Source organism: Aulonocara stuartgranti (genome assembly GCF_965226115.1).
Source record: "Aulonocara stuartgranti genome assembly, chromosome: 10".
NCBI classification, from domain to species: domain Eukaryota; kingdom Metazoa; phylum Chordata; class Actinopteri; order Cichliformes; family Cichlidae; genus Aulonocara; species Aulonocara stuartgranti.
The window spans coordinates 17,005,269-17,018,105 of NC_138946.1; the positions used below are offsets into that span (position 1 = coordinate 17,005,269).

General features: G+C 44.2%; 2 protein-coding genes across 8 annotated transcripts in view; one reads left to right on the forward strand and one right to left on the reverse strand.

The window, feature by feature from the left end:
• fryb (furry homolog b) overlaps nucleotides 1–9,945 on the forward strand; it is a 57,392-nt gene extending 47,447 nt beyond the window's left edge. For 6 of the 7 annotated variants that reach the window (XM_082548010.1, XM_082548009.1, XM_082548011.1 and 3 more), the window contains 7 exons: nucleotides 1–150; nucleotides 286–384; nucleotides 499–582; nucleotides 949–966; nucleotides 1,157–1,267; nucleotides 5,316–5,551; nucleotides 7,181–9,945. In XM_082548010.1, the coding sequence (XP_082404136.1) occupies nucleotides 1–150; nucleotides 286–384; nucleotides 499–582; nucleotides 949–966; nucleotides 1,157–1,267; nucleotides 5,316–5,551; nucleotides 7,181–7,439 (957 nt within the window). In that variant the 3' untranslated portion in view covers nucleotides 7,440–9,945. The remainder of the gene's footprint in view (nucleotides 151–285; nucleotides 385–498; nucleotides 583–948; nucleotides 967–1,156; nucleotides 1,268–5,315; nucleotides 5,552–7,180) is intronic. The other variant, XM_082548006.1, reaches the window with a different exon arrangement.
• Nucleotides 9,946–10,407: 462 nt separating this feature from the next.
• Nucleotides 10,408–12,729, reverse strand: zar1l (zygote arrest 1-like). The gene is made up of 4 exons (XM_082549793.1): nucleotides 11,837–12,729; nucleotides 11,117–11,209; nucleotides 10,975–11,049; nucleotides 10,408–10,756 (listed from the first exon to the last, which is right to left on the reverse strand). The coding sequence occupies exons 1-4, from the start codon at nucleotides 12,416–12,418 to the stop codon at nucleotides 10,613–10,615; spliced, it is 894 nt and encodes a 297-aa protein (XP_082405919.1). The 5' UTR covers nucleotides 12,419–12,729; the 3' UTR covers nucleotides 10,408–10,612.
• Nucleotides 12,730–12,837: the final 108 nt, after the last annotated feature.

A 12,837-nucleotide genomic window follows, 5' to 3' on the forward strand; every position in this document is an offset into this window, starting at 1 on the left:
AACATCCAGGGAAAATTCTGCACCTTAACAAAAGATGTTGCCACTTATCTTGGCGAGGGATTAAGAGGCATTGGATCAAAGTTTCTCAGGTCCTCACAGATGCTCACCACATGCTCAGATTGTCCTACCATTTACATTGATGCTGACACGGTGAGTACAGTTGGCAGGCTTCTTGCTGATCACAGTATTGTAGCTGCTTCAGTCTATGGGAGTCTAAAAACCCCAAAGACAAATCTAATACTGAGCTCATTTTTACTGCTCCTTTCTTCTTGTTGGTCTGTATAGATCATGTCCTACGGCCTCCTCGAAAAGATGAAGTTCAGTGCACTGGAGCTGCAAGAGTACCTGGATACTTACAACACCAAAGAGGAGGCTGCTGTATTGGTAAGTGCACGTTTACTTATTTCCTCCTTCAAATGTGTGCCAGATAAAATATTTACCACCTTTTCTTCTGTCCACTCCTCTTTCCAATGAAGTTTTCCGTTTATTGTCTTTCAGTGGCTCAGGAACTGTAAGGACACATTTCCCAGATGTCCTGGTGACAGTGTGGTTACCTGCCAACCTGGAGATTCAGAGGAGAAGGTACAAACAACTTTATTTATTATTTACTGTACCAATGAAAGCACAGATTTTTACTGGCAAATTGATTCAGTCTATGTAGCTTAATCTTTGTGTTGTATTAATGGCTTTCTTTCTCTGTGGATTGAAATGTTTGCCCTCTTTGCACGCTGGCTCTGTCTCTATATCGTTATATCCTCCTGAAATTTCTTTTCCGTGCCGGAGTCGTTAAGTTTAAAGTTGCTGTTTTTTCTCTACAGTGTTGATTAATTCTTGGCAGCCTGGCTGTAAACAGTCAGGATTTTTAACTTGCTGTGCATGTGTTTGATTGATACTTTGTCTTCCTCTCACTTCACTCTTGATGCCCTAACATGCTCTCTCGCTGTCTAGCAAATGGAGTCTCTTGCAGTAAGTTCTCTTCACTTCACTCTAGATTCCTCTTAAACTGCTTAATTAACTTTGCACAACTGAATCAGTCAGTTTTGTTGTCACGTGTTTGTATTCCTTTGCATGTGCTTACAACAATTTGTGATTGTGATTGTTTGTGATCTCTGCTTCTGATAAATCTTAGCTTTTTTTTGTCACTTGTGTCTTCCAGCAACTGGAGCTTTGTCAGAGGCTTTACAAGCTTCACTTTCAGCTCCTCCTTCTGTTCCAGTCCTACTGCTCGCTCATTGGTCAAGTTCATGCAATAAGCTCTGTGCCTGAGGTGAGTCAAATCATTCTTCATTAAGTGTGACTTGCAGGCTAACAGAGGAACATGCTGGTTCCCTTATGTCTATGTGAGAGGATTCAGAGTCCAAGTAATTCACAATCAAACACATTAAATACCAAGATCTGCATGACTGTTGTTGTTCTAAATGTATTAGTTAAACATTAAATGTCCATCAAATTTGAGGTTTTCTAGGTCAGTGTGATTGATATCAACTAGGGCAATTTCCCCTTGTGACTTGGTCTTTCCTTGTATCATCCAGCTGTATGATAAGGAACATTCTAAGAAAAATGTCTATGATATATAGAGCCACATTATTTTTATTTAAATAGTAGGGGTGCAACGATACACAAAATTCACGGTTCGGTTCAGTTCGATACTTTGGTGTCACGGTTCGATATTTTTTCGATACAAAAAAAATGTTCATGCCTTTTTAATTTGTCATTTATTAAAATTATAAATATATATTTTAACTCAAAAGTACAGTTTTTAAATTTAATGTTGCTGAAACAAAAGTAATTAAAAAAATAAATATATCTCAGGGTTCTCAAAATTTCAAAATCCCTGGTAGCCCTTCGGGCAGGGACTCTTCGGTTTTTGGTAACCCAAAATAAATGTAAGTAGCCCGAATAAAAAAGAGAGCAATTTTTTGATTGATGTTTTGTTTCCTGTTTTGTTTCCTTTACAATATTATACTTTAATGTATAATATTGTAAAGGAAACAAAACATTAATCAAAAAATTGTTGAAAAACAAATTACAACATTGTATAAAAATTACAATCATCAACTCAAATACTTGGTTCTAATTGAACAGAAATTTCTATGAACTTGTAAGAACTGTGTAGGACATGAATCAGTCTGTGTCAGATCCTGAATTTGAAATTTCCACTGAAGTCACGGGTAAGAGACAAGTGGAACCAAGATCTAGGCCATTTGCTTTTTGAAGCAAATGGCCAGCTACATTTCCAGCTACAGCCCAGCTACATTTCCGAAAGAATGCAAAAGCATTGACATATATTTTTCCTTCCTACAATAGCCCGACGGGCAGGGCAGAGATAGATTTTGGTAGCCCGACTGGAAAAATCGCTAGCCCCGGGACGTCGGGCTAGCGATTTTGCGAGCCCTGTATCTGATTGAGGAATCACTCATCTTTGGAAAAGAGAGTTTATTACAGAGAAATGGCTCTTTCCAAAATAAAAGCTATACTATACGCTTCTTCTGGGCTATATTCTCAGCAGCATATTGTAGCGGGTCAGGGCTGTTCGTGGTTCTGTTTGTACAGTTATGTTTTGTTTATGTTGCCATAGTGACGGGTGACGCCTTCTCGCTGCAACGGTGTGTCCTTCCGGGGTCAGAGGGCGCTCTGTGTGTTGTTGCTGTGCGGTTGCCGCGCTGAGCAGTTAGCTAGCGGCAGTGTTCTTCTGCAGATGTCAATAAACGGCTGTGCTCCCTGGCTAGCTCACGGGAAGTAAGACCAAACGACACCTCCGTCTCCCCCTTGTCTGAGCTCGCCACATTGTTGTCAGAAGTGGGATGATGGTGGCACCCCATGTTCTGACCCGAGTGACTTTTCCCCCGCCGGTCGTGACCGGCCGGTGCGCCAAAAGAAGGCACCTGGACATTTGCAAAGTGAAAGCAAAACACAAGCGCAAATTCAAACGCGATTTCAATGTCACATATTGACAGTGGCTCACCGATGCCAATGACATAATTACCCAGCTACATTTCCGAAAGAATGCAAAAGCATTGACATATATTTTTCCTTCCTACAATAGCCCGAGGGGCAGGGCAGATATAGATTTTGGTAGCCCGACTGGAAAAGATCGCTAGCCCCGGGACGTCGGGCTAGCGATTTTGCAAGCCCTGTATCTGATTGAGGAATCACTCATCTTTGGAAAAGAGAGTTTATTACAGAGAAATGGCTCTTTCCAAAATAAAAGCTATACTATACGCTTCTTCTGGGTTATATTCTCAGCAGCATATTGTAGCGGGTCAGGGCTGTTCGGGGTTCTGTTTGTACAGTTATGTTTTGTTTATGTTGCCATAGTGACGGGTGACGCCCTCTCGCTGCGACGGTGTGTCCTTCCGGGGTCAGAGGGCGCCCTGTGTGTTGTTGTTGTTGTTGCTGTGCGGTTGCCGCGCTGAGCCGTTAGCTAGCGGCAGTGTTCTTCTGCAGATGTCAATAAACGGCTGTGCTCCCTGGCTAGCTCACGGGAAACAAGACCCAACGACACCTCCGTCTCCTCCTTGTCTGAGCTCGCCACATTGCTGTCAGAAGTGGGATGATGGTGGCACCCCATGTTCTGACCCGAGTGAATTTTCCCCCACCGGTCGTGACCGGCCGGTGCGCCAAAAGAAGGCACCTGGACATTTGCAGGACTTTGTGTGGGGTAATGGGGTCGTCGGGGACGACTGACCCCTTAGGTGGGGGCTATGTAGCGGGTCAGGGCTGTTCGGGGGTCTGTTTATACAGTTATGTTTTGTTTATGTTGCCATAGTGACGGGTGACGCCTTCTCGCTGCGACGGTGTGTCCTTCCGGGGTCAGAGGGCGCCCTGTGTGTTGTTGTTGTTGTTGCTGTGCGGTTGCCGCGCTGAGCCGTTAGCTAGCGGCAGTGTTCTTCTGCAGATGTCAATAAACGGCTGTGCTCCCTGGCTAGCTCACGGGAAACAAGACCCAACGACACCTCCGTCTCCTCCTTGTCTGAGCTCGCCACATTGCTGTCAGAAGTGGGATGATGGTGGCACCCCATGTTCTGACCCGCGTGAATTTTCCCCTACCGGTCGTGACCGGCCGGTGCGCCAAAAGAAGGCACCTGGACATTTGCAGGACTTTGTGTGGGGTAATGGGGTCGTCGGGGACGACTGACCCCTTAGGTGGGGGCTATGTAGCGGGTCAGGGCTGTTCGGGGGTCTGTTTATACAGTTATGTTTTGTTTATGTTGCCATAGTGACGGGTGACGCCTTCTCGCTGCGACGGTGTGTCCTTCCGGGGTCAGAGGGCGCTCTGTGTGTTGTTGCTGTGCGGTTGCCGCGCTGAGCAGTTAGCTAGCGGCAGTGTTCTTCTGCAGATGTCGATAAACGGCTGTGCTCCCTGGCTAGCTCACGGGAAGTAAGACCAAACGACACCTCCGTCTCCACCTTGTCTGAGCTCGCCACAATATTAAACATATCAGGTCCCCATAAGGAGAATCATGTGCTAACGGCTGTCTAAATGACTCGGGTAAAGTTTGTAGCATGCATGCTTGTTGTTTTTGTCTTTGCACTAGGATGATGTTGGCGTAAATGTGCAGTCATATTCGTTGTGTTCCCACTAGTGCTGTCAGCGTTAACGCCACAACACGGCAAATCTCCGTTAACGAGCTACCCCTGATCGCCGCATGCATGGGGCTAGACGGCCAACACGTTAACGAGCTAACTGCGCTAACACACTAGTTCCCACCCATGTAATTGAGCATTGCGTGGCACATCCAACATACTGTTTTACTTTAGTCCATGACACACTTACCTTCAGGGTCATACGTCACATGAAAACCAAAATAATTCCAAACGCCAGATCTGAATGAGGGTGGGGGAGGTTCAATTTGCCATGTTGCAAGGAGAGCTTCTGTCTCGCTAGCTTGCCCTGCGCTCTTCCTTCTGAGATGCTGTCTGTGTTGAACTCTCAGTGGATCTGCGCTCGACAGTGCAGCCTAGGCGAAGTAGTCGAACGCAGATTCACTGAGCGCTCAACCCAGACAGCATCATCAGAAGGAAAGTTGATAAAATAAATTACAAATTTTGTACTGTTCATACATATGCGTACCGAACCGAAAGCACTGTATCGAACGGTTCAATATCGATACGAGTATCATTGCACCCCTATTAAATAGACATATGCTTTTATAAGTATATGTATGGTTTACTAGTTAAATTAAAATGATGTTGACCCTTAGAAAAACCCTGCTACACTGCAGACTTGATCTTGAGCATTTAATCTTTTAATATAGACATAAATTTCACATACACACTCACCCACCACCATCTGTTGTCCCTCCACCTCTTAGCTGCTGAACATGTCTCGAGAGCTTACTGATCTGAAGAGCAGCCTGCAGGCAGCAGAGGCAGCCGTAGCCAGCGACTTGGAACACAAACACTTGGCCCACACTCACTCACACGCCACCCAGGTGGCAGCCATGGTTGTGCCCAGCTTCCCCACCTCAGAGGCAGCGGTGCAGGCCATACTGGAGTGCCTTAGGAACCATGAGTTCACCAAAGCCGTGCGCTACATCCAGGAATGCAGGTGAGCAGCACGAGGCCATCAGCATACATGAGTGTATCCTGGGATTTAATGATTTTATTATTTTGTCTCAACGTAAAAGAACAAATGATCCAAAAAATGACCATGTGAACACACTGTGTCCCCATCACTTTCTCCAATCTTTACAAATGATTTTGAAGTATATAATAAGTAGACATTATAAAGGGCTGTCATTCCTGGCTGAGAAACTTAAGCTTGGGAGATGTTGAGGTCTATCTATCTCTCTTGTGCTTCTGTACGCAGATGATATTGTAGTATTGACAGAATCAGAGCTTCAGATGGCTTTAGATGGAGTAGAAAGATGTTGTGTAGACAGGAAAGTGTAAATCCTAATGAAAGTAAAATTGTAATGTTTGCATGAGGTAAAGTAGGACAGTTCTGTGGCTTTAAATTTGGAAATCCTGTAATACAAGTAGAGGAGGATCTAAGGCATAGGTGTCAAACTCTGGCCCGCGGGCCAAATTTGGCCCACAGCCTAATTACATTTGGCCTGCGAAGCCATACCAAATTATTATTAGAGCTGGCCTACTGGTATTATACAGCTAATATATATATTGTTTAGTATTAAGCTTTGCTTGTTCCATATTCAGTTTTCCAGCAAAACTTGTTTGAGTCCATAAGAAGAGATTCATTCTTAAATCTGGAGGAAGATTTTTTTTTCAGTAAATATTAATGTTAGCCCGCGACTTTGTTCCAGTTTTGAATTTTGGCCCACTGTGTATTTGAGTTTGACACCCCTGTTCTAAGGAGCTTGGAATGAAAAGCAACTGAACTTCTTTAAATGTCTTGAAGATGTTTCACCTCTCATCCAAGAAGCTTCTTCAGTTCTAAGACCAAATGATGAAGACTTCCAGATTTTAAGCCCTAGAGGGGATTGCCCCGTAAGAGGGTCGTTGACCCACTATTGCTCATGTGGCTCATCACATGATCCAAGGTGTGAAAAAAAGGGTGTGGTCCATTATCAGCGTAAGCTTCGGGTGAAACCATTTTTAGACCTTGCCTCACCCTATCATTTGACTTATTGAGATCAAGAAGTGGGGAGATTTAAGTTGATAAAGATAAAGTTAAATGTAGGATGATTGGTTTTAGGTTTAGATTATCGAATGGAAATAGGAATAAATTGTACTTTTAATGTCTATTTTTCCAAAGAATCAATATGATAAAGGTGTTTTGAAGTTACGGTTAGGGAAGTTAAAACAAATATTTGATTATACGGGATTTTCTTATTTATGGGGATATACCGGAGTGGTGAATGACCGCTATATAAAAGCAGCTGTTAAGATGAGAATATCCAAACCTGAGGCAAAATTGATAGACCTGATATGTTTAACAATAGCATCTGTATAAATTACAGAATATTTAGGCAAGAGTTCGAACTGAAAAATTACTTGCGTAGTTTATTCTATATGGTGTTATTTGGCAAGGTATAGATGTGGGTCTAGTGGCATTCCTGTACTTATGGACACATTTTATCAAGTTGAATATATTAATTGTGTATTTATACTTTGTAGCTTGATCCAATGAATCAAGCTACATTGAATATTGAATATAGAAAGTATGTCTCTTTATATCTACCTGTAATAATTATAATACTTTTTGTGTCCATTTCAGGAGGCAGTGGCCCAACGGAGTGTTTGGCGGAAGCTCAGAGAGTGAGGTTCAGACGCTGCTCAACGTCTACTTCCGTCACCAAACGTTGGGCCAGACGGGCACAATCGCCCTGGTCGGTTCCCGGCAGGACCTCAGTCTGATCTGCTCCAAGCTGCTGGAGCTCAACGGGGAAATCTGCGACATGATCCGCCACGCCCAGGGTTACCGGGTCGTCACAACTTACCTCCCCGATTCAAGTGCCTCCGCGACCAGTCTCTGACAGGACTTCAGGAGCCCCCCACCCCCTCCTTCTCCACCTTTACTCCCTCCATCACTGCAGCCATTGACCCTTCCAAGACAACCTCTGCAATCCTCTCAGCCTGCTCTTACAGAGGGGGCCCAGCACCCACATACCTGGCCCCTGCCGCCTCCTATGTGTCTGCTGCCCCAGATTCACAGCTGCCCCAGGCAGATACCCACTTACCACCCTGCCCAGCACTAGAACCTGAATTAAACCTTTCATTCCACTCTTCATCCTCATCCACTGCAAACTCTGAGACCTCTTTACTTAATTTTCCCAAACCCCCCGACCTGTTCTCTGCTCATAGCTCCAACACGCCAGGCCAATCACATTTTACACTGCCGCTCACACAAGAGCCAAAGAGACGTTATCTAGATGAGAACGCAAGCCTTTATTATCCTATCAGAGTACATCCATCATGCAGTTTACCGCAATCACATTTCCACTGCAGCAAACACCCGATATCATCTCTCACATCCAGCTCTCTCCCAACTGTGGCCTCAGCGCCCACCTTGCTCACACACTCTTACACGAACCCATCGCCCATTTCTTCCCGGGGCTCTCATCTTCCCCATTTCCCATGCTCTCCGTACAAACACTCAAGCCCGTCCTCGATTCTGCACCCGGGCCGTGACACGGTCTTAACTCACAGCCCTTCATCGAGTTCATCTCTTCCCCCTCCCCCACCACCCCCTCCCTGTCCCACCGGCCCAGGAGAGGCTGCAGCTTGGGGTTGTTGTTGCTCCTTCGGCGGTGCTGCTACGCCTTTGACTCGCTACCTGGGGAAGGTGGGACAAGCTGCCCTGCCCTTACTGACAGTAGGGGGGCTCCTGAATACTGAACCGTCAGATGTCCAAACCTGAGACTTTAAAGTTACCACGCCAGAGGACCTAACGATCCAACATCAGGTCTTTGCATCTGAAAAGTAGACAATGACATACCAGAAATAACTGGACACTTTAAATGTTTAAGGACAGGGAATCATATCCCATGTATAATGGGATTTATCTCTGGATACTACAGATTGCTGCCTGCTGATAAGAATGACCTGATGTGATTATATACAAGCGCAGGCTTTGCTTCTAAAGCTAGATGTCGTGAAAAATAATGTACCTCCTTGTTTAAGTCCCGCTTGACGGTCATAATTCAGCATCTAATCTGTGCTGCACTCCGAGGACCTGTGAAGGCTTTTAGCTTGGACTTAAACTGGCTTCCCAGAGGAACTTTTAGACATGCTTGACACTTGCTGCCTCCTTCAGGAAGGATGAAAGAGACAGTGAGGAAATGAGCCGTGACACTACGTAGCATCACTGGAAGAAGTTTCCTCTGTGGAGTTTTGTTATACGTTTTTTCTAAATGTTGTAGAAAGGAGATCATGTATGTTTTGTTACTGTGAGAGAAAAAGGCTGTCACTTTTATTAAGAAGGAAAAGCCAAATGCTGGAGTGATTTTGTCTCTACTGTTCTGAGGCCTCCTCTGGAGGAAACTGTGCAATGCATGACCCAGCTGAATGCTTTCTACTGTACGCTCCCGTCCTGTCCTTTTCGCTTGGCCCAGACGTCTGACCTCAGCCTGATTGAAAGACTTGCTGACAGAGCAGATGCAGAATATTCAAGCGCATTTCTTTACGCTGCTCTTTGGCCTGTTTCTATTATTGATATTCTGTATCAGTGAATCAACTTGTCCCCTGACTACTGTTGTAAACATTGGTAGAGTAATCATGCCATTATCCGTGCGTGGCGTGCACCCCTCCGTGGCTAGCTGTAGCATCTTTAGTGAGCGTAAACACTATATTTCTGTCGACTTGGTGTTCACATGCAGAGAAGATGGCGCATGTACACAGTCAAGTATTTGCCCGTCTGTATACTGCTAATCGTTACTGTCACACAACCATAGTAGGATATGTTTGTGTGGTTTGTAGTTACCTTACACGTAAGGGAAATGCTGACATTCTGCACTCATTGTAGATGTGCGAAATGAAACCCACGCTACACACTACTGAATCTGAACTCGTCGTTGTCAGCCTTTTTGTGTGTGTGTGAGAGACTCTCCCTTGGTTCGGATCAAGCAATCATTTTGCTGTACAAATGTCTTCTTTTCCTATTTATATCTGATCAGATATGAAACGACACTTATTTGACTTAAGTTTTATAATGATGTTTGTTCTCTCAAATCAAACTGCCATGCATGCATTTTCTGTTTACTGTATGGAGTGTTTGAAATATTTATTAACAAGATAATTTTATCTGAAAGATACGTTTGTATGAGGTACAAAAGGGAGCCACAAGCTCACGTGGGTATGTTTTTCTTTTTCCTGTGTGTGGGAGAATGTGTTTGCATGCCAAACAAGAAGTTGCACATTTTTAAAGCTTTTTAGATGAAGACAGTAGTTGTTTTTTCACCTTGTAAATATTTTCACAGCCTTTGTGAAGTTGTTTTGAGTTGAAGCTCTGTAAAAGTTGTTAAAGTAAAGACCTATAACTTATGTTGTCTTTTGGTGCTTTATAAATGACTGAAAAACTAATTGTATTCAAGGGGCTCTGCCCTCTTCCTACATCTATCAATGTTCTCTGCAGTCTTCCTCCTTCCTGGCAGCTCCATCTTTAACATCCCTCCTCTACAAATGTCCAAACCCTCTCAGCTTTGCTTCACTGTGTCTCCAAAATGCTCAACCTGAATTGTCCTTCAGGTATATTCATTTCTAATCCTCTTTCTCCTGATCTTAACAGCTTGAAATCTGAACATTTTTAGCTAGACACGCTAGTATTGTTAAAAAAAGAAGCTTGGAGTAATTTAGAAATTGTGCCATCAGTTTGTATGGGAGAACATTGTATCATTGCAGTAGAGTAACATAGTCTACTGTGTATAATAGGCAAGCACCCCATCATTTCCATTTTGACTTCATAGTGTATGTATACATTCAGGAATCTCAACTTTTAAGGTGCAGTGTTTATTTCTTCATACAAAAATAGTTTTCATGTTAGGTACCAGGATCAGTGAGGGGGAATGAATTTTTAAAGTTGGCTCAAACCAGGGCAGCGATTGGAGTGACTCTTCAAGTTTGCTACTGGGGGCGGTGGCAGCTTCTCTTTGTGGCATGACTTTACACATCAGCCTTATTGGTGTAACCTCAGGCTTTCACGGCGGGCAACTTAGACGATGTATTTGAAGCTGTAGGTGGCGTCACAGGACAGCTTCATTCCCTTGCAGCGACAGCACAGGTCCTGACGGTGAGGCTTCTTCATGTTAATGTGCCTCTGCTTCTTCTCACAGATGCAGCAAGTCTGAGAGCAACCCTGACAGGGGGTGTAAAAGAACATCACCAGCATAAGAAACAGCACAGGCTTTTCTCATCCCTACAGAAGGAATGCCTTACTGAGACTGATAGTGCCTTAGAAATGTGATCCAGTTTATTTAAATGCCCCACACAGAATCTGACTGACCCTGCGACTCCACTTTAAGTCCAAGTGAACAAATCATCTTGCGAAAGTTCCTCAAAAACAAGTTCACGTACCTTACACAGGATAGATTCCACTCTGTAGGGGTTAAACCCCACTTGGCACTTCCGGCAGAGCTGCTTGTAGTACACCTGCCAAAGCAGTCGCTCTATTTTAGCTCAGCAGGCATTCGTTTGTGCAATGCTCGTTACCACTAACCTTACTCGTTCCAGAGATGCACCATACATAAGCACTCTCCCACCGGATGTTGCACTTTTTGCAGTGGAAAAACCCATACCTCTGCTCCAGGAACTGGAAAAAACAAAGATAAATAAAATTTGTACAAAATCTTTTTTTACCACAGCTGGGTTTTTCCCTGTGGGCTGCACTGACTGTAAACATTCTGATGATACTTTTATGGAGAATGTGAGTGAGTGCATAGATTTTGAACTTAACTATCGTGATATGTTTTGAGTTTCCCATTAATAATGGCTCTACCCCGTTACCATTCATACTACAAAGTAGTTAATAAACAAGATAGTTTTTCAATTTAAAAACATTTTTTATCTTTTCTAAATACAGAACAGTCTGGGCAATTAGTATCTTATACTGCCCTTTATTTCTTTGTATTTTTGAACACGTTATGATCTTTTACACTTCTTAAATCTTAAATAAATCGAGTTTCGTTAGATGTTTTTTAGTGTAAAAAAAGTACCGAGTTAAAATCAGAACAAATTTAAATGAGCCTACGATGACATTTGCCAATTAACTAAAAGAATCTATATTTTCGGATGGATAATAGGTTTTAAATGACAGTCATACTAATTAGGCTATAGTTTGAGGGCTTGAACCATAGATGACTGAGGGACTTTTCTGAGTTACATCGTGGATTGGAAAGCTAAAGACAGTGCTCATTGCCATTTCCCCACACGCATCCACCTGAAAGTTGGATCCCTTTGGAGACCGGTGGAAAGCTGTCTTGGAGTCTTCTGGGGCTTCCTCGCCACTTTGATCCCCATCGGCCTCGGACGTGGCCTGCTCGGCGGCGGCTTCACCTTCTCCTTCACCAGCGCAGTCTTCGAGTTTCTTTAGGAAGAGCCTGCGGTCAAACACCGGCGAATAGATGGACACGGGCCTCTGGAAGCGCAGGTTGCTCATTGGCGGCGTGTGGCACTGCGCCTTCTCCTCCGGTGTGGACGCATCGGGGCTCATGGGGAGCTTGCAGGGAGTGGGAAATTCATCGAAAAACAGCGTTTTGGGGCCCAGAGAGCACTGGACAATTTTATCCACCCTGGCGTTCACTTGCACGCCGCACTCTTTGGTGTTCGCCTTCTTGAGCTGAGGGGGTAAACTGGGGTTGACCTGGGACAGGAGGGTCTTGTAGAGCTCCAGGTAGTTGAGGCTCTGGGGGTTCATGAAGCGACCATCTCTCTTGCCCCAGTTGCCGACCTGAGCCGGGGAAGCGCAGACAGGGTTACCATATACATTGTATGGTGGAAACGTGGACAGGAACCCCTCCATCCTGGAGCCATGAAACCAGTCCAACTTCGTGCTCGTGAGATTTATAGCCTACGCGTACCTTCTCTAGGCACTGATTGGTTAATTGAGAACAGCGGCGTGCAGGCTCGAATATAGGTAGAGATACGGTGCCCTCTATTATTTATTAATAATAAGGCTCTGTTGACTGCAGCAAGAATGGCTGGCTATGCATTTGAAAGTGTAGTGGTACATTTTTGGGGCCATCTTTAAAATTTAAGTTAAATTAAAATTGTTTTTATCAAAAAACTACAGAAAATCTCTGCTGAAACAAGACTCTGTGCCCAATCCACTTCTGCAGCAAGCGCGATGCTTTATTTGAACGATCCAAATCCGAAATGTTATATTGGAGCTCCCTCTATGGGCTGGCTCATGTTGGCCAGAGACCCATCGGAGAAAGACAA

What these genes read in the sequence shown, in the direction of transcription:
- zar1l (XM_082549793.1), bottom strand. Translation starts at nt 12,418, where the DNA reads ATGGAGGGGTTCCTGTCCACGTTTCCACCATACAATGTATATGGTAAC. An exon ending in GCATCTCTGGAACGAGTAAG is followed by an intron (nt 11,050 to 11,116) that starts GTTAGTGGTAAC and finishes CTGCTTTGGCAG; the next exon opens with GTGTACTACAAGCAGCTCTG. An exon ending in TGGAATCTATCCTGTGTAAG is followed by an intron (nt 10,757 to 10,974) that starts GTACGTGAACTT and finishes ACCCCCTGTCAG; the next exon opens with GGTTGCTCTCAGACTTGCTG.